Source organism: Colius striatus, chromosome Z (assembly GCF_028858725.1).
Source record: "Colius striatus isolate bColStr4 chromosome Z, bColStr4.1.hap1, whole genome shotgun sequence".
NCBI lineage: Eukaryota > Metazoa > Chordata > Aves > Coliiformes > Coliidae > Colius > Colius striatus.
The window spans coordinates 75,015,575-75,034,068 of record NC_084790.1 but is presented as its reverse complement, the minus strand read 5'-3'; the positions used below and the strand labels follow the sequence as shown (position 1 = coordinate 75,034,068).

At 39.2% G+C, this 18,494-nt stretch overlaps 1 protein-coding gene and 1 non-coding gene across 5 annotated transcripts in view; both read right to left on the bottom strand.

Annotated features, from left to right (window-relative positions):
- Window positions 1–14,567, bottom strand: part of ZFR (zinc finger RNA binding protein) — a 43,039-nt gene extending 28,472 nt beyond the window's left edge. For 3 of the 4 annotated variants that reach the window (XM_062017596.1, XM_062017599.1, XM_062017597.1), the window contains exons 1-6: window positions 14,469–14,567; window positions 14,077–14,161; window positions 4,805–5,087; window positions 3,349–3,493; window positions 2,382–2,600; window positions 588–835 (exon numbers count right to left, since the gene is read on the bottom strand). In XM_062017596.1, coding sequence (XP_061873580.1) covers window positions 588–835; window positions 2,382–2,600; window positions 3,349–3,493; window positions 4,805–5,087; window positions 14,077–14,161; window positions 14,469–14,505 — 1,017 coding nt within the window. In that variant the 5' untranslated portion in view covers window positions 14,506–14,567. The remainder of the gene's footprint in view (window positions 1–587; window positions 836–2,381; window positions 2,601–3,348; window positions 3,494–4,804; window positions 5,088–14,076; window positions 14,162–14,468) is intronic. The other variant, XM_062017598.1, reaches the window with a different exon arrangement.
- LOC133628979 (small nucleolar RNA SNORA66) lies at window positions 7,542–7,678 on the bottom strand. Its single transcript, XR_009820939.1, has one exon. It is a non-coding gene; the product is annotated as a small nucleolar RNA SNORA66 (small nucleolar RNA).
- Window positions 14,568–18,494: the final 3,927 nt, after the last annotated feature.

Below are 18,494 nucleotides of genomic sequence, written 5' to 3'. Positions count from 1 at the left end.
GAACCAAAAAAACAAATTCAAAAGAAGGTAGTACATAAACAGCTATGCTGAAAATGAAACACAGAAGTTAGTAATTGCTCCTATAGCAACACTGGCAATCTAGAGAGTAGATGATGGAAATATCGACAAATTTACCTAAAAATTAAGAACTGTTTAGCCAGACACACACACACACACAAACACTTTGCATGAATTGTTATCTATTTCCCATACACTTATACCCACTCTGAAACTAGACTGGGATGTGGACTATATTGAAGAACTTTCAGGTTTACTATTCACAAAATTTATATAATTCCATACTTTTGAAACAAGTATTTTCTAAGCTCGCTATGCTAAAAAGCAAATAAAATTAAAATTTTACGATATTTAGAAGTCCAATGCAAAGCTGAAGCTTCTCTGTACAAGCTCAGGGGACATATCTTTTTGTCTTCCTATAGGAACTCTTTCTATAACAGTGCACAATTTTCATTTGACTATTTCTTCAGTACATAATGGGGTCTTTAAAATATTCTTAAAGGAGACATTTTTTATGCTGAGGAAATTAGGACTGAAATGTATAGCAGAATATTACATAATACAGATACCTGTGGTCCAGCACAGCTGATCTTACAAACATCACAGTAGTGGATCTGGGGCGGTTTGGGAGGTTGTTTTGGTTTCAGTTGTTTATTTTGGAATGGTGCCTTTTTAGTAAAGGTGGTCCCTGTCCAAGCAGCTGTTGCAGCAGCAGCAGCTGCTGCTGCTGCTGCCTGTTTCTGTTGCTGCTGCTGCTGCTGGTAGTAGGATGATGCAGCTGAATACACTGCGGCTTCATACCCAGAATAAGAGGTACCTCAAAGATCAAAACAAAATAAATGTTACATCACTGTACATCTATGTATCAATTACATAATACACTAATTCAAAACATGTTGCATAATAGAGTTGGAAGGAGCAGGGCAGGATATAAACCATTTATTAAGATCTTGTTAGGCAGTCTGATTTTTTCTTGATGTTTCGCAGTCCACAAATACTTAGCTACCAATTATATCAAAAACATATTTGATTTCACACACATCTTTGCAGACATGCAGTCATGTTAGATGTACCAAAGCATCCCTAAATAATATATGAAATTTCCTCGTACATCCAGTAAGATCTAGTATGATTTAACAAGAATTTTAATAAAAGATTTATCAAAGGCCACTCAAAGTAAGCAGTCTTCCAGTTTCCAAATGCTAAGCAGGATAGAAGAAGGGGAAAAAACTCAGAAGACAAAATGGCTAGTGCTATCAACATTCCCTTTCACTGATTTAAGTTGGTTTAGTGCAGAGAAGCTGCATGCCTGCTAAAGCCTGGGTATACAGTCCTTGATTTCCAGTATCAAAGCTGAGTAAATCAAGGAAACTGGGCTTCCATACTTTTGAGTCAGTTTTCCCAAGAACTTTCTACACTATTGGTTCAAATATTTTAATCCTCTGATCAGGCTCTGTCTCAAGGAAGTCTTAAAATCCCTTTTTAAACAGAAAACAAAACAAACACAGAAGTTCAAGGTTAACTACTTGGCCATGAAGTTAACACAGAATCACAGAATGGTAGGGTTGAAAGGGACCTTTAGAAATCATCGAGTCCAATCCCCCTGCCAAAGTACATCCACCTAGATCAGCTCACACAGGAACAGGTCCAGGTGGGTTTTGAAGACCTCTAGAGAAGGAGACTCCACACCCTCCCTGGGAAGCCTGTACCAGGGTTCCCTCATCTGAACAGTGAAATAGATTTTCCTTACGTTTAAATGGAACTTTTTGTGTTGCAGCTTCTTCTCATTACCCCTTGTCACTAGACACAACTGAAAAAAGGGTCATTCCAACCTTCTGATATCCACCATTTAGATATTTGTAAATATTAATGTTATCTTTAACTACTTTTTAGATTTCCAACGTTTGAAGGTAAGGCTTTTTTTCATCACCCATGCTCCTTCCATTCTGGATCAAGACAGCCCAAACTTAGAAGATTTATACTGGACTCTTGCTCTCTGACTCTAACTGCTGTTGCACGCCAGCATGCTCCCTTCCAGTTTCCGTGGGTAATATTTGTGAGGATGTGTTGCCTTATTTTTTATGTCTCTCATCTTTTCTTTCTAAACCTTACAGTCAGTCACAAAACACCATGGATGCAGCAATGCCAATGCTTTTTATATTTTCACATGTAACAAAATACCCACGTACAAACACCAAACCTCCTTTAAAGATACAGCAACGTATTTTGGCATTATAATGACCAAACTGGTACTTCTTGGCAGATTGATGCAACTGAACACAAACTGCTAAAATTGGGAGTATTTAAAGTCTCTGCTGTAGCAACTGCAAAGGTACCACTAACATAATATGCAAAATTCTTACCAGAGTAAGTAACCGCTGTTGTACTGTACGTTGCACTTTGAGTATAGGATGGAACAACAGTAGCTGCAGCTGCTACTGGCTGCACGGTAGAGGACACCGGATATATAGAAAATGTAGTTGTTGCTGGACTTGGGGTTGCAGGTTTTATAGCTGTCACTTGCCGTGTTTGCTGGGCTTGGGTATATTGAGTTGCCCCTTGGCTATATCCTGCTTTTGGAGCTAATTAGAATAGAAAATAAAAAGTGTACAAACATGGATATGTTTTAGTTTAATGAAATGCAAAACACATGAAGTCATATGTAATGATATGATGAGGAATAAATATGTAACAAGTGGGTTTTGGTTTAGGTTTTTTTCTTGATTGGTTTTGGTTTTTTGTGTTTTTACATATTTAAGCATTGTACCACACAATTATTCAATCATGAGCTTACAGCTCATGCTAGAAACCCTCAGATTTATTTGTTTGTTTTTAACTGTGCTGTCATTTTGCTAGGCAACCTTTCATTCAATGGTTTTACAAGAATACACTAAATCAAAGTACACCTAAACTTTTTTGTTATTTCTAGCTGAAGTAAAACAAACAGCATTTATGCTTTGTAGCAATAGCAATAAATAAAGAACTAGCAAGTAACTAAAGAATTAAGAGCCTTTCTAATTAAGTTATCATGAACATACTTCAATAATGGTTCTAGACAAATCAACCTGTTTGCCTAGAAGTATGTTTTGAGTGTATTTAATGACAGAAACCTCAGAGACAGCTACTTATCGCAATGTCGCAATAATGATCAAGTTCTAGGTGCAGTAACTTTTCCTGCACATTGACAGAGATTACGTGACAAAACCAAAATCTCAACCAAACAAAAAATCTGGATCATGTGAAACACTCAACACCCTATTTCTAAGGTATTAAAGCAGAACAGAGACTGTGTATAACAACTGTGTATAATGTTTGAATCATGTCACCCACCTGTCTGGTAGTAGGATTCAGCTACTGAAGGCTGAGGCTGGGCAGCAGCAGCCACAGCTGCCGCAGTTGCTGTTGGCTGCTGATAGTACTGTTTGCTGTCATAAGCTACAGCTGGGGCAGTAGATCGAACGTATGAGTAGGAATCCTAAAAAGTAAAAAAAAAAACCAAACCAAAAAACAACAAATTTCTCCATTAGGTGCATATCTGGATTAATAAAAATCATAAGCAGAGTCAAAAAAAAAAGGTATTTTCTTCTCGTCACTAAACTAGATTTTAAAAAAACTACCTTTACACATAAGGTACATAAATACATTAAAGAAATTAAGTTTATATTTACAAATACTTTAGGCTAAGAACAACCCTGATTGTCTTTTTCAGACTTAATACAGGAATTAACCTCGTGCTAGTAAATCACTTTCCCTACCAAATTATTTTTGTACTCTCACTAGTTTTTCACTAGAGCTGATCAACTGAGAGGCAGCAAGCAATGAACTCCTACTATAGATGAAACATACAAATGTATAAAAATTCTTTTTATTTCCAAGAAATATAAAATCTCCTTCCCATTCAACTTGTGTAAACTGGAATTATTTTTATTTAGTTCAGGGATCTCTCTTTTCTGTCTTAATAACTGACTTTGGATTCTGACTACACATGCTACTGGAACGCCTCCTACGTTATGATTCATTACCATATATAACAAATTCAAAAGAAATGAGAGCATGGAGCAATAGCATAGTCCTTTGAAATAAACTAAAATTAGAATCTAGATAATTCCTTTATAAGATTAGAACTAAAAAGCTTAAGAACATTTACAAGACAGATACTATTTCAACATCCAAGATGAAATAGATGAGTAGTTCCTTTTTCTTATAAAACCTGTAGCCACACAAGGTTAGGCACTGATCTCAAAAAGGGTACTGAAAAACCATGCAAAAGACAGTTTCTCTCCTAGGGCAATCTTACACCCTCATCTGCTAGGCACTAGAGCACCTTTGGCACCCTGGAATCTGACAAGGGCATTGTCTCTATCTCCACTGAAAATTTTTATTGGAAGGGTTTTTCAGCTATATTAGTTCCATGACCCAGTTTATTGCATACCACTTGAACATTTAAGCCTTCTGAGACAAGACAGCACTACACTTTTTGGCAGCAGTTTCACAAAATCACCTGGAGGTAAACATCAGTTTACTGTTTACTATTCTAATGTCTAAATCATAGTTCCTGCAGTATTAGTGTTGATATTCCTCTATATGGGCCACATGAGACTGCACTCACTTCCCATTCTATCACTTTTTGTTACTAATTGTATTCAATTCTGTTGTATTCAAACTGTGACTCACGGAAGAACAAACCATAAATATAATTACATTTTCTTAACCAAACAGATCTCCTCTTTTTAACATATCATTTAAATATCCTATGGCAGAAGCCTTTTTTTTTTTTGAGACCCACCTGGTAATTCTGCGTAGTGACAGGAGGTGGTGGTGGTGGAGCTTCTTGTTGTCTCTGTGTATAACCATAATCTGTAGCTGTGTGTGCTGTAGGATAGCCTCCATACGCAGCAGCTGTTGCGGCAGCTGCAACAGCTACTGGAGCAGGCCTAGCTACTGCAACCGTAGCTGCTGCTGGAGCATAGGCTGCAGTAACTGTGTGCGCAGCGACTGGTGCCTGATGGACAGTGTAGCTAGCAACTGTAGTTGGATGGGAATAGGCTACACCCGAAGCTGGCTGCTGGCTATATTGGAAAAACACAGTGAGTAAATAATCAGATTAATCCAACACACTAAGCTAATGCCTACACATTTCAAAATCCCAGATTTGATTCATGCTTGCCTGTTCCACAAACAGAACCGAGGCAGCTATCTATCTGTGCATACACTTTAATGGCTTTTATTGCTCCTCTTCCACTCCCATTAAAAAAAGGCTGTTTGAAATCTGTGGGTGCACACATTATCATGCAGGTGTTGACTTTCTCAGCGAGGGAGGCATTTGTGTTGGGTTTTTTATGTCCAAGCAGTAGAACACAAGTCCTTTATTCAAAATACAGGAGTCTTAAACTTCTCTTTTAATAACCCCCAAGTTTTTAAGCACTTCAGTAGCTCTTGAATAAAACTGATACATCTGTCAAACTAAGAAAACTATTTTTTTGTGACAGCTCAGTATCAACCTGCACTTGTATAAAGTTTTTCAATAAACTACATTAAAATAATGAGTTTTTAAAGGCTTCCATAACTCTGACATTTAAGGTAGAGACACTTTAAATACATCCTTGTGATAGGAGACTTCTTACATAGATGCCTAACATCACAAAAGCTGGCCCTACTTGCTTTTAAAGAAGTCCACTGCCTCACAACACAAAATAAAAGACAGTCAGATTGAATGACTACTACCTTCCTATCTTCCTGGCATTCTTCCAGATACATGCTGAGACTAATTAGCCTCCCTAAAATCTGCAGGCAGGGCATTAATATGTTGCTATTTACCAAGAATGAGTAAATATTAACAGCAGCAGTAAAAAAATGATGGCTTCAAAGACTGAATTATTTGAACTGAAATTATTATTGTCCTATACTGATGTGTAACTGCATTGTGATGAGAAGCTTAAGATAGTTATTTTTATACAAATGACGTGAACCAGGCAAAATATCACTATCTGGAAAAATGTTCTGAATTTTTTAGTACATTTCCTGCACTATTTAGGAATCTCTATAGGATTTCACATCTCCACAGCACTATTAAAAGATAATTCAAAACCACATCTCTATCTATCAAGAAGGTAGCATCTCCCAGTCTTCAGAAGAAAATAGAAAAATTAAATCTAACTTGAAGCAGACATACTCAGTGGCACAATGGAACTGCAGTATGCTTAAGCTCAAAATCAAAAGGAAGAAGTTGCAGTGAGCAATATTATCTCTGATATAACTAACAGAAACAAAGTGCCTTGTAACCATACATACTATTATTTTTGCAAAACATTTCCTTAACTTGCCTGTGTTTGATAATTTTTCTTTATAGAAGAACATGTCATTTTAATTACAGCAGAACCCATTCACTTCAAGATATATTAAAAAAATCGTAAGAGCAGAAACACGGCAAAATTTTATTGCTATTGGACTTCCATGTCTGGACTCCACCTTCTTCTCACCGTAGGCCCCTAACTGGTTAAAAGATCACTTGCATTCCATCCAAATAAAACTCAGTTGTCAGCTGTATTCACAGTTAAATTTCATTTTATTTTCAATCTCCTAGTGTAACAGTGGAAGGAAAAGACCTAAACCACTTTGGAGTAGCTCCTACCACAGCTTGAAACAATTCTTCCTACCTGACATATAAAGGAAGATTCTCTTGTTTTGTCAGTTTAAGGTAAGAAATTGGTCTCTGTCAGAAAATTCAGGGACACTATTATGTAATAGTAAAAGTGAAGGACATAAAATGAGGCTGCATTATCTACATAATTAACAGTACAGAAGTGTAAAATACTCCCAAATTCTGAGGTAATTATAATTATCATATATATATACTAAAAAGGCATTAAATTAGGAAGACAGACAGTAGACTGTTAAACTGAGACTGCAGTGGAACACATCAACAGTCCAACATTGCCAACAAAGAAAGTCTTGCTGCAGCCTATCTCCACTCCTTCCTCCCTTTTCCCATATACCAAACCCAAATATGTCATCCTATTCATCCCAGGTGCTAGTTCTGCTACTTGTCAAGCTATTTGGTGCACTGATATAACTCAATAATATAGCAGTAAAAAATGAGAACTGTTTTTGCTGGGCTCATTTTCTAACAGCAGAAACGTTAGAAACCAAATTGGAGTTTAAAAAACAGGCCTACTAAGTGTCAGAATCTACAGAAGTTATAAACAGGGAAACGGCCAAAAAATGCGACAGGAAAGAACAGGGACCTGTCTATGAAGCATTAACTTGTCTCCTCCAAGTTTTGTGAGGCTGTTTTTAAGTTATGACTACAAAATATGATACAGCACACACACTATCACATAACAGTACCAGTCAGTTTACCAAAGAAAACACTTTTCTTCTCAGAATACATTTATGATTAAAGCTACCTGACAGTTTTCAGTATTTAATATTGCAAAGAGATCACAACTATTATCAGCAGGACTATTAATAAGATTCTGGTACAGATAGTTTCCTATCTCATGTGCTATTTTTGTGTTGAGATTTCTTATCATGGTATAGAATTAACAGCCTCAATCATTTGATTTCTAAGGCCAATAGAGTTCTATGACCATGTTTACTTTAGCAAACCTGTTCCCCTTGCTTCTGCAACACCATGCAGAGCTAGTGATCGAGTTTGCAAGACTGAAATATACTAGAGCTGATTGCCTTTTCCCTTTTAAAAAATTACATTACATTATGTTACAGAACTTAACAGTGATATTTTTTTCTAAATTTATGACATTCCTTTTTCTCCCCATGGTCGTATTCAAAACCTTTTAACACTAAGATGAATACAGATTTTCATATAATGAATTTTCATAAAAACATTTTTGTGCCAATTTCTTCATTCAACTTCCAAGGGTTTTTTTAATCCTTGTTTGGTGATTAGCACCTCATCACATTTACTGAGGTGAACTTCCCTCTCCTAGATTATTTTGCCTGACTCCTCTAATCTTTTTTGCAGTTCCCTGTGCACTTATACTAGTATTATCTAGTCTTTCTTCTTGACGACAGATTACAAGAAGCCTATGCATCATTTCAGACCAAGTTTCAGCTGTGCTATCTGCTTTGCTTCAGATAGTGCTTTCTTTACAAACAGTCTAGCTTCTTCAGAGTAGCTTCTTGTAAAGTTGCCAGTGATATTGACAATATTTTCCTTTCCTATTATCATGACATGCCATACTAATATAAATACTAATTAAGACTCAGAACCAATCGCTAGGGAACTCCATTGCAGTTATTCCTATTTGATAATTACTCTTCTAATTCTACTAACCACCTCTCTCAGCTCCTCCTATACAGTTTTGACTAATGTTTACCTTAGGTAACAATTTTCTACACTGCACTACATCAGGTATTTCAACATAGTCCGAGTAAATAAGACCTAATTCTGCAAAAACAGAAAGAAGCACTAAAATCTAATGCTGCTTCAGATCTCAGCCTAGGAAGATGCATGACTGAATAACTAGGCTGCTAAAGTTTAGCTGTATTAATAGAACCTGGGCAAAGTAAAAATGTATTTGAAATAGCAATTAAAAAGAAGAAAAATCAAATGAGTATTTTTTTCTCAACACATTTGACAATAAACAGCAGAAAATGTTGAAATTAAATATCACACTACTGTAAAGTTGTACTTTACTAGCGATTACAGTTCTACTTTTCTAGAGCCTGTCACTCACTACAGACATAAGATTTCTATGAAGACTGAACAGATCTCTTTAGAACTGTAATAATACGAGATAATTTTCGTTACAGTTTTGTCAATAGAGCATTGTTTGTAACGCAATTCACTAAACACAAAGAGATGCCTGAAGGCATGCAAATGCACAATACTCTCTTGAATTACGTTAAATTTCAGCAGCCCCTAGTAATATCTTCTATGGTTTAACTACATCAGGCTTTAAAAAAAAAACAGTTCTTTGAAGCAATTTTGAGTTTCCATTTCTCTTCCTTGTTTCTAAAAATATTCTCACATCATTCCATTACAAAACAAAAATACTGATTCTATTAGATTGCTAAAGCATATACTATCAATAACTTGCCTTAAAGATCCTCAATATCTTGTTTTGAATACACTCTTATTGCCTTGTTCATCTACACATGTAGTCTCATGACCTGATGTAAATACAAACTCTGCAATGCTCTCCTCACTGTACATTACAACATAGCTGCAGGTGACTGTAACAGCTATGCAATATATGCTCTATATCTATGTCCTTACTCAGTCGCACACAGTGGCCAGCTCATTGCCTATGCTGCTTTCCTCATTATCAAAACATTAATTTTACTCAAATCTAGTCAACAGCCATGTTCATAGTAACATGTAAGACAGAAAGAACACTCTGAGCTTGAGTTGTTACGTCTGCCAGAAAAAGTACCAACTACTAACATTTTACCTGTCAAAAATCACAGAGTCAAAGAATGGCCAAAGTTGGAAGGGACCTTTGCTTGTCATCTGAGGGTCCAATCCCACTCAAACAGAGACATCTACCATAATTCATCCAGAACTGTGTCCAGACAGTTTTGGAGTACCTCCAAGGGCAGACTCTACAACTTCTCCAGGCAACCTGTGCCAGGGCTCAGTCACCCTCACAAGAAAAAAAAAAAGTTTCCTGGTGTTCAGAAAGAATCTCTTGTGTTATGATGATTCATGCCCACTGCCTACTGTCACTAGAAACCACTGACAAGAGCCTGGCTCTGTCCTCTTTGCATCCTTCCTCCAAGTATTTGTGCACGTTAAGGGAGATTCCCCCTCAGCCTTCTCTTCTCTAGGCTAGACAGTCCCAGCTCTCTCAGCCTTTCCTCCTAGGAGAGATGTTGCGGTCCCTTCATCACCTTTGTTGGTACCTTGTTTGCACTGTCTCCAGTATTTCCATGTCTCTCTTCTCCTGGAAGCCCAGAACTGGACACAGGACTCTCACCAGTGCTGAGTCAGAGAGGACCATTGACCCGCTGGCAATACATTTTTAGACAAACAGCACAAATGACAAAAGGGTACATTGCTGGCATGCTCAACTTGGGTGTCCACCCGGACCCCCAGATCCTTTTCTGCCAAGCTGCTTCCCAGGTGTGAGTCCTTGTTCTACCCCTTGCTGAACTTCATGAGACTCCCATCAGCCTACCTCTCCACCCACTGAGGTCTCTCTGGATGACAGAGAGGATAGTCTATCAGCCACTCCTCCCAGTTTTACTTCCAGAGGGTTCATTCTGCCCCATCATCCAGATCACTAATGAAAATGTTAAATAGAAAAAATGCCAAAATTTTCAAGTTCTCTATGAAAGAAAAAACTTCAGTTGTATGGAATATTATATTCAATTCATAAAACATTCTGTATTTCCTGCCCGAACCTATTACTTTGCTTTTCTAGTACCAACAATACAACTACACTTTAACCTACTCTTGGGGCATTTTAATAGACAAAATTTTACACACAATTTAACACCCCAGAGTTAAGCCTGCAACCATCAATCCATTTTCAGGTTATAAATATGGAGGACATAACTATACCATTAACAGAAAAGCTTCCCCAAGTGCTCAGCATGCAACTAGTTGGCAAACTTCCCTCCTAAAAAATGACAAAGGTTCCTGTAATTAGTGAGGCACCTTTCTTCCCCACCATCTCCTCTGTCTCCCATCATTAGTGAACTACAATAATGGCATACAGCCCATGCTAACAAGCCCAGAGACTCTTACTGCCTTCCCAATGTTGGTACACCTCCTTTGAGAGCGAGACCTCACTGACTTGAAAAAAAGTCTATAAAAATCTTTTTATAAACAGCAGTAGCTTACTGGAGGCTTCTTATGTACATTATGTAAGCTAGGACAGCATGTTTGGGATAATGGAGACTAACACTGGTTGGCAAATGCGAAACAGTAACATGCAGCTCTACCTTATTCAGTGAAGCTTTTTTTCTAAAAATGTATATGTGCTAAGATGTGATGCAATTCATGAGCATAGAATTCATGCATAAGCAAAAAATTCCCAAAAGAAAGCATCTGGAATTTTTATACTATGATATAGGGAACTTCATCCTATGATTACTTTAATTCCCCCTGCATTTCAGAACAGCATGCCCATAACACAACATTGCAAGATTAATAGATGTTTTTCTTAGCATAAGCTTAAGACTAGCAGTACATTTTCAATTCAGAAGAAACCACTGAGCTCTGCATGGTATGGTCTGTATCTTCCTGCTGTCCATGAGTACAAGTCTCAATAATGTTTAATGACACTTTAAGGTTGGGCTAGTAGGCCCTGTGTGAATCACAGCCCTAATGTCTCTGAAAGACTAACTACTTTTGAAACCAATATCTAGTTGAAGAAGATGTAACTGCAACAGACACTGAAGTAATTAGAAGTACTAGCAAGTGTGAAAAAAAATAACTCTACACGCAAACAATTCTCAGTAGACAATTTAACCATCCATAGCACTTCACTGTCCTTTACTGTTCTGCATCAGTCCTGAATATCCTGTAACACTGTGCACTGCACTTGAATTCCAAACCAGTTATAACTGCAAGAGTTCACTTTCACATGGCTGCCTAGAATATTGCATCTTAAACCAAACTCACAGGCACTGTGCTCTGCTCTGGACCTGAACTGCTGAAATTGCCTTTACCTGTCAAAGCTCAACACACCTAGTAATACTGATGCTACTTGAAGGCAATTCAGAGTTTACAAATCACTTCTAACTGCCCAAGAATCTCCCATCTGTGTCCTGTCTCATTTGTACAGGGACATGGTATGAATATCAGATGAAACTCAGACACATAAAGATTCTTTATCTTTTAACAGCAATCAAAACCTTAACACAAGGTTAATCAAATGAGACCACATTTGCACACTTCTCTGTCCCAACATTTTATGATGCCCTTATCTCTCCAGAATACCTACATCTCAATCAGCCAACTTTAGAATGAAAGCATAACTTTGCCTCTCTACAGGACTGAATCAAGAATGCCAGTATTTGTTACACATTAAAGATACACAGTGGTACAGATCACACACATATAAAGAAATGAGAACTAGCCTCCCAAATTTAACATTTATGTCAGGCTCCTGAACAGAAGGATTCATACAGTTGCTTAAGTCACAGATGAAGTTTGCATTTCATGGAGGTTTATAACATTAGGTCCCAATACTGCCAGTAGCAGAAAGCACAAATTGTAAAGGTACTGCAATATTCAGAGATATTTCCTCTATTGGTACTTGCATAATCTAATGTTTCTCTCATTAAGTCATGATATTATTACTGGGTACTGCACACAAAGAATTCTGAATGAGCAGGGCAGCAGGCAATTTTATGCAGTGACAACGCTGAAAGTAACAAGAATCCTTATAATTCATTATTTACAGGTTTAAAGGGCACTTAGCTCTTTTACTGCCTTTGATTAAGTATGAAATGAGTTAAGATTTCAAATGTGTTTCATCAAAAGTAGTATCTATAGTCTAATAAAGTAAGAAGTCTATTCCTTTTCTTACCCAGTCAATTTAGAGACCTATTCTGCTTACACTACATGCTACTACCTCCTGCACACACTACTAATGAATTTCCCAAATCCAATATCTAACACCTGAGCAACTACCAATCTGGCCTTTATAACCACTTCAAATACCATTATTTAATGTTAAGACTACATTCCTTAGAAAAATTTGAATTAATCCTTTGGATAAATGAAAGGATGAGAAAGTATTAAATGATCCAACATGGTCACACATAAACTAGAATCACAGGAAGTCATAGTGATTTCTGTGCCAATAATAGCTTCATCTTTCTAGCTGTTGATTAATTAAACTATTTCCTTGAACCCAATAGTTTGAAATATTGTCCCAATTTTAATCCTCTAATTATTGAATACTGGAGTAAATTAAATTGAGTGTACTTTATTGCCATTTGCAGGACAAAAGAAGTAGAAAGAATAGATTGAGAGTCATTGCAAGGACTCTGTAAAACTGTATAGTCCTGAAACTTTGTCCAGTGTGCATTTTTATAAGCAAGTTAACAGTAGCATACATTTGCATTCACTTTTTAAAAATCCCTCACGTATTTGCTTTCTTCCTCTGTTGTTCACATTAACGAAGACTAACGTGTCAAGGAAGATTTGTATTATAGATTGATGAAATGTATAATATTAAAATGTGAACTTTAAAGTGCTACTCCAATACAAGCTAAAGATGTTCCTTATTGGATGTTTTTTGCAAAATCAAGCAATCTGAACTCAGAAAATGTGACTACATTCTACAAACTGCTTTCTAACACGCGGCTACAAAACTCTAACACACACAAACTACTTATGAGTTATGTTATAATGTCCACACAAGATGCAGAGTTACAGGTCTCTGAGCTCAACCACAAGACCTGCTCCTGCTCTTAGGTATCAAAATAGGAAACCTTTTTAATAGGTGCCTGGCCCTGAAAATATCTTCTTTGCTCCCTTACAGATATTAATTATAACACTGCTTCAACTGGATGAAGTTGCCTGTATTTTCTAGTGCTTCAGCTTTTCCCTTATTCAGAGTCACCCTGAGGCTGGGTTCTATCTTATGTTAAAAAGGATTCTGTTATCCCACACTGACTGATGGAGATTGAGCCCCATCTTCTCTGAAGCTGAAGGAGTAGAGGGCCCAGGGCGACAGACACTAACTGGCTGGTCGTGTTTACTGCAAGTGGCCATTTTAATTTAAAGGCCTTGGGACCTGATGCTGCCGCTGATTCTCCTCCTCCGTGGTGCCCAGCTCCACCTCCCCACCCTCACGCCACTGGAGATACAGGCGAAGCCCTTTACAGGAGGATGAGAAAACACACCCGCGGGCGGGGGGGACAGCCAGAAGGGTTCAGGCACAACCAACCGCAGGCGCGGGGTGCAGCAAAAGCCCCCGCACGGGGCAGGGGGTGGGAGCAGTCCCGAGCCCTCAGCCCGAGGGGGCGGAGAGATCCCGGTCAGACACATGGGACTGGAGGCGAGGAGAGGAGAGGGGGCGGCGGGCCCGGACGCAGGGAGGGGCGGTCAGGGCAGGGAGGGGTCGCGGCGGTTACCTATACTGGGCAGCAGCCCCGCTATGGGTGAATCCAAAGTAGTTGCCGGTGGCCATTTTGGCATCTTCTCCCAGCCGGCTGGGCACTGTGGCGACGATAACCGAGAGGCGGCGGCAGCGGCAGCAGCGGCGGCGGCAGCGGTCGGGGCCATGACAGGAGGCCCGGCAGGAGGAGTGGTGCGGGGGGGGGGGGGGGGGGGTTTGGCACAGGAGGAGCGGGGAAAGAAGAGAAGGGGACAGACGGACAAGAGACAGAAGGAGCGGGCGAGAGCCAGGTCAGACACAGCGCTTCAGGATTACCCCGCTCCGCTCCGTTCCCCCGCCCCGCGCGCGGGCCGCATCCCCTCCCCCTCCGCGCACACGGACGCACACACCCCGAGCGCCGCTACTTACCATAGGTGAACGAAACTACCGGGCATATGGGAATCATGAGTCCGAGCTGGCAGCGATAGCGGCGGCTGAACTCTCAACTCTCACCCCCCCCTCCCTCCTCCTCCTCACCGCCGCGCTCGCTCGCTTGCTCGCTCGCTCCCTTCCCCCCACCCGCCCACCCACCTACGGCGACAAGGCGGAGTACGGCCGGGCCGCCGCCGTGCGCACGCGCGGGATGTGCGAGGGGCCGCCGGGAGCTGTAGTGCGGCCCACGGCCGCGCCCCTTGCCCCCGACCGCAGAACAGCGCGCGGGTTGCCGCCACGGCCGCCGCCGCGTTGGAGGCGCAGGCCCGCGTGTGCGCATGTGCGGGATATGCGAGGGCTCTTGGGACTTGTAGTCCGCCTCCGAGAGGCCTAGGCGCCGTGGAGCGCCGCTGTAAGCTCGTTGCTTCCGCCTGTCCTTGTCCTCCGTTACCCCCTTTCCCGCTCACACAGCCACGCGACACGACTGCCCGCGAACTCATAGAATAGATAGGGTCGGCTTGTTATTCTTGCCTGAAAGGCACAACACACCAGTAGGTTGCTCCAGTAACAACTTTGGGTAAAGAGGGTCACTGCCACATGTGCCAAAACTCGTGTTTGTCCCCACACGTGTACTGCACATGAAGGTATTTCCCATGCAGGCATCAGGATACCCAGTAGCACTCTTTCTAGGCCATGGATCTAAAAGGCAGCAGTTGCAGTTAGTACATGCATGAGGAGTTTGTGGCAAGGCCATGGACTTGCCTAAACTTGAAATTAGTTTTAGGTTCACTTGTGCCCCCAACTGCCCCATACAATGCCCATTCAGCTGATGTTTCCAAGTCCAGGTAGATTGCTCCTAAAAAATGTTGGGCAGCATATTGTGGCAAGTATTGTAACTTCTCTTTTGAGATGGCTGAATTTGCATTTGGGCCCCATGACTGTTCTAGCTTTTGGTAATTCTTCACTTTGATCAGGAGTTACTTCTCAAAGTACTGAAGGAAAACTTAAATTATTAAATACTTGCATTTTATTTGTGTAGTTTGCGCTGTGACACACATTTTCATTGTCTAAACAAGACTTATAAACCACTTCTGGATAAAAGTTATAATTTTGGAAGTATTTGTATTTTGTAAGCTCCATTAACTCATAACACCCATTTGGGATCTACAGGCCTCACAAAAGCAAGGATTTCCTCTGTCCCAAAATACCTGCAGCTGTCTTAGGCAGCATGACTTCAACACAGGAAAAAAACCCAGTCATTAAAAAAAGAAATAGCAAAGTAATTTCTTGTCTAAAGCTTACATTATTGCAGCTGTATAGGAAATATAACTACTTAAGGTGTCAAACATCCTTGCTAATTCATGGAACATAATTTGTTGGTATTTTTTTTCCATAGGAATTAAATAGTATTGTACTTCTTATTCATTCTTATCCTAGTCAAGCGCAATGGGTAAAGGAACCCCCACATGAAAAGGAATGAATTTCCAACCTCTGTGGTGCACTTCCACTCCAAGTACTTTTCTGTGAAGAAAGCAGCTATTGGCTGAAAATATTTAATTGCCATTCCTTAAAAAAAACCCCTCAAATCCTGAAGTTATGTATAAGAGTCCTTCAGGAGAGAGCTCTACACATCTTCTGTAAAAGAACTTACAGGGCATGACCTCTGCCATGAGAACCTCAATGGACTTAGGATACAGATTTCTCTCTTAGGTTTCAGAACATCTTTCATAGAAGTAATTTCTAGGAGTTCTAATTAAAATATTGTGCCGTATGTGTTGTGATTTCAGCCCTGCATATGTCTGAGCATAGGCTCCGATTTGGCAGCCTGATTCAGCTGCAGTTTCAGCAGAAGTTTCAGATTACTTTTCTGGGTGAATTTTGTATATTGAATCTTCAGTACATATATTACTTTAGAAAGACTACAAGATACTTTATGAGAAGTCACACTTACTAAGTGTGACCAAAAGAAAAAAAAATCATGGTTTCTCATTTTCTTGGAAAAAAAAATTCTCGGTGATATTATACAAGTCTTTCCCTCAGCCGTTTCCTAATAAGAACCTGATGCTTCCTAGTGACTTTGCGAACCATTACATAACATCTATTTATGTTGCTACTAGCTCGCAGGATCAGATTCATAGTCTATACTTAAAAAACCTCAGTGTGTTATAAAACAAGATTGCATCTCTGTAAGATGTGTATCCTTGCTTCAAAATGAAACAATAATAAATTCAGATTAGATCCTTTAGGGCATTTTTAACTTTACTGATTTCAGTATCCTTAACTGGAAGGAAAATAAATGGAGTGATAAAGTGTAAATCAAATGGCAAAGGGAGAAAGACAGAAAAGCTTTAGTGAAGCTTTTTTTTTTTTAATAAGAAAAAGAAACTTATCCATCTCTTTTCCTATTAGGATTACAGAAGGACAGACAAGAATTTTCAGGATGAAAACATGCACTGGTACACAAAACTTTAATTTGGAATTAAATACTGCCGCTACTCTGTTTGTGCGGAGTTCAGTGCATCTAAAAATATTACAGACAAAAATGGCCAGCTAGCATTCAGAAAAACAAATCTTTGACCTTCATTTCAACTATATGAAAGGAGATGTTCAAAATGTGATGATAAGAAAAAATACCATATAACATGCAGTGTCATCAGTCCTACTATTTCATTTTAATGTCCAAGATGCATGTCTTTGCTGCTACCACAGGACTGCAAAGTTGTAGTTGAAATACAGTGAGAAAAACTCTAAATCTTTCGTACCTTCATTACAAGCCACTACAAGTAATCAAACATAAACTTTTCTCTCACTTTTCTTGGTAAGTTGATGGAGTTAAGATTTCTTGGAGGCAACCTTCCACTTTATTGAAGACCACTCTCTCTGTGACCACCGGAGGGCAGGACAGATGCAGCAGAGGATTCAAGCTTTCCAAAAAAAGAACAGTTCATGTTAACAAAAGCTGCACTCCTCTTTCCTGAAAAGGTAATTTAATACTTAGTGTTTTCTTTGTAAAGGCCCTAGATAGTAAAAAGGTATAAAATTGATATAAGGGGTCCAATACCATCTTTTCACCTAGAAATTATTGCACACAGCTACAGAGACATCAGCTTACCAGTCTTCTTATTTTAAAATGAAATTACTTTATTTTTTTTTTAAGCAGCAAAGACAAAGACCCGATGTTTTCACCAAGGTTTTAAGTGATGAAAGCAAAAATGTTTTATCCTGTAACAACAGGGTTTAGATGTTGAACAGTGGCCATGGTAACAGAAGTGTTAATAAAATAAAGTAATTCATTAAACCACAAATGGAAGTTACCAATGTCTAGAATACCAAACTGCAACATAAAAAGCCCCATCAGCCAAGCCAGTGTTAATGCAAACTCATATTACATATCCTACACATACAATAAATAAACCATTTACAGTATACAAGCAAGAATACTGCCTGGCAGCATCCCTTACTCTTTCTCTCGTGCCACTTTAATTAAATTAGTGTCCATAATATAAGCTGTTCTTCCTTTCCTCAGCTATTTCTTCACCTTTTTATGAATACTAAAACTCAAAAGAGCTGTCCCTCATTCTGCCTGCCTCAAAATGTGTTTCCTGCCAGCTCTACTGTTTCTAACTAGAGGAGTCACACACTGCAGTTAGTAATTGCTAATTAGCTTGTATTTTTCAGCATTCCTTTGCAAATCTGCATGCTAAAATTTCTCTCTGAAGAAAAAGCTAATGCTTCAACATTCTTCCCAGCCAAAGACGTGTGGTATGAAAAGAGGCAATCAGTCAGTAACTAGAAGAATTTAAGCCCTTTTAAGGCAGCTACAGAAGGAAAGTATCTGATGAGGGAATAAACCCATTACAAAAATCTATTTTAAGAGCTCAGAAAGTGAACAGTACCTCTTGGGGAGGATAGATGACTCACTCAGAAGGTAAAAGAAGAAATTTACCTTGGAAAAATTAAGGCTTCTTTCCCAGTTTTCTACATATGACTTTCCCCCCCCCTCCCCTTACTACCTTATTTCTT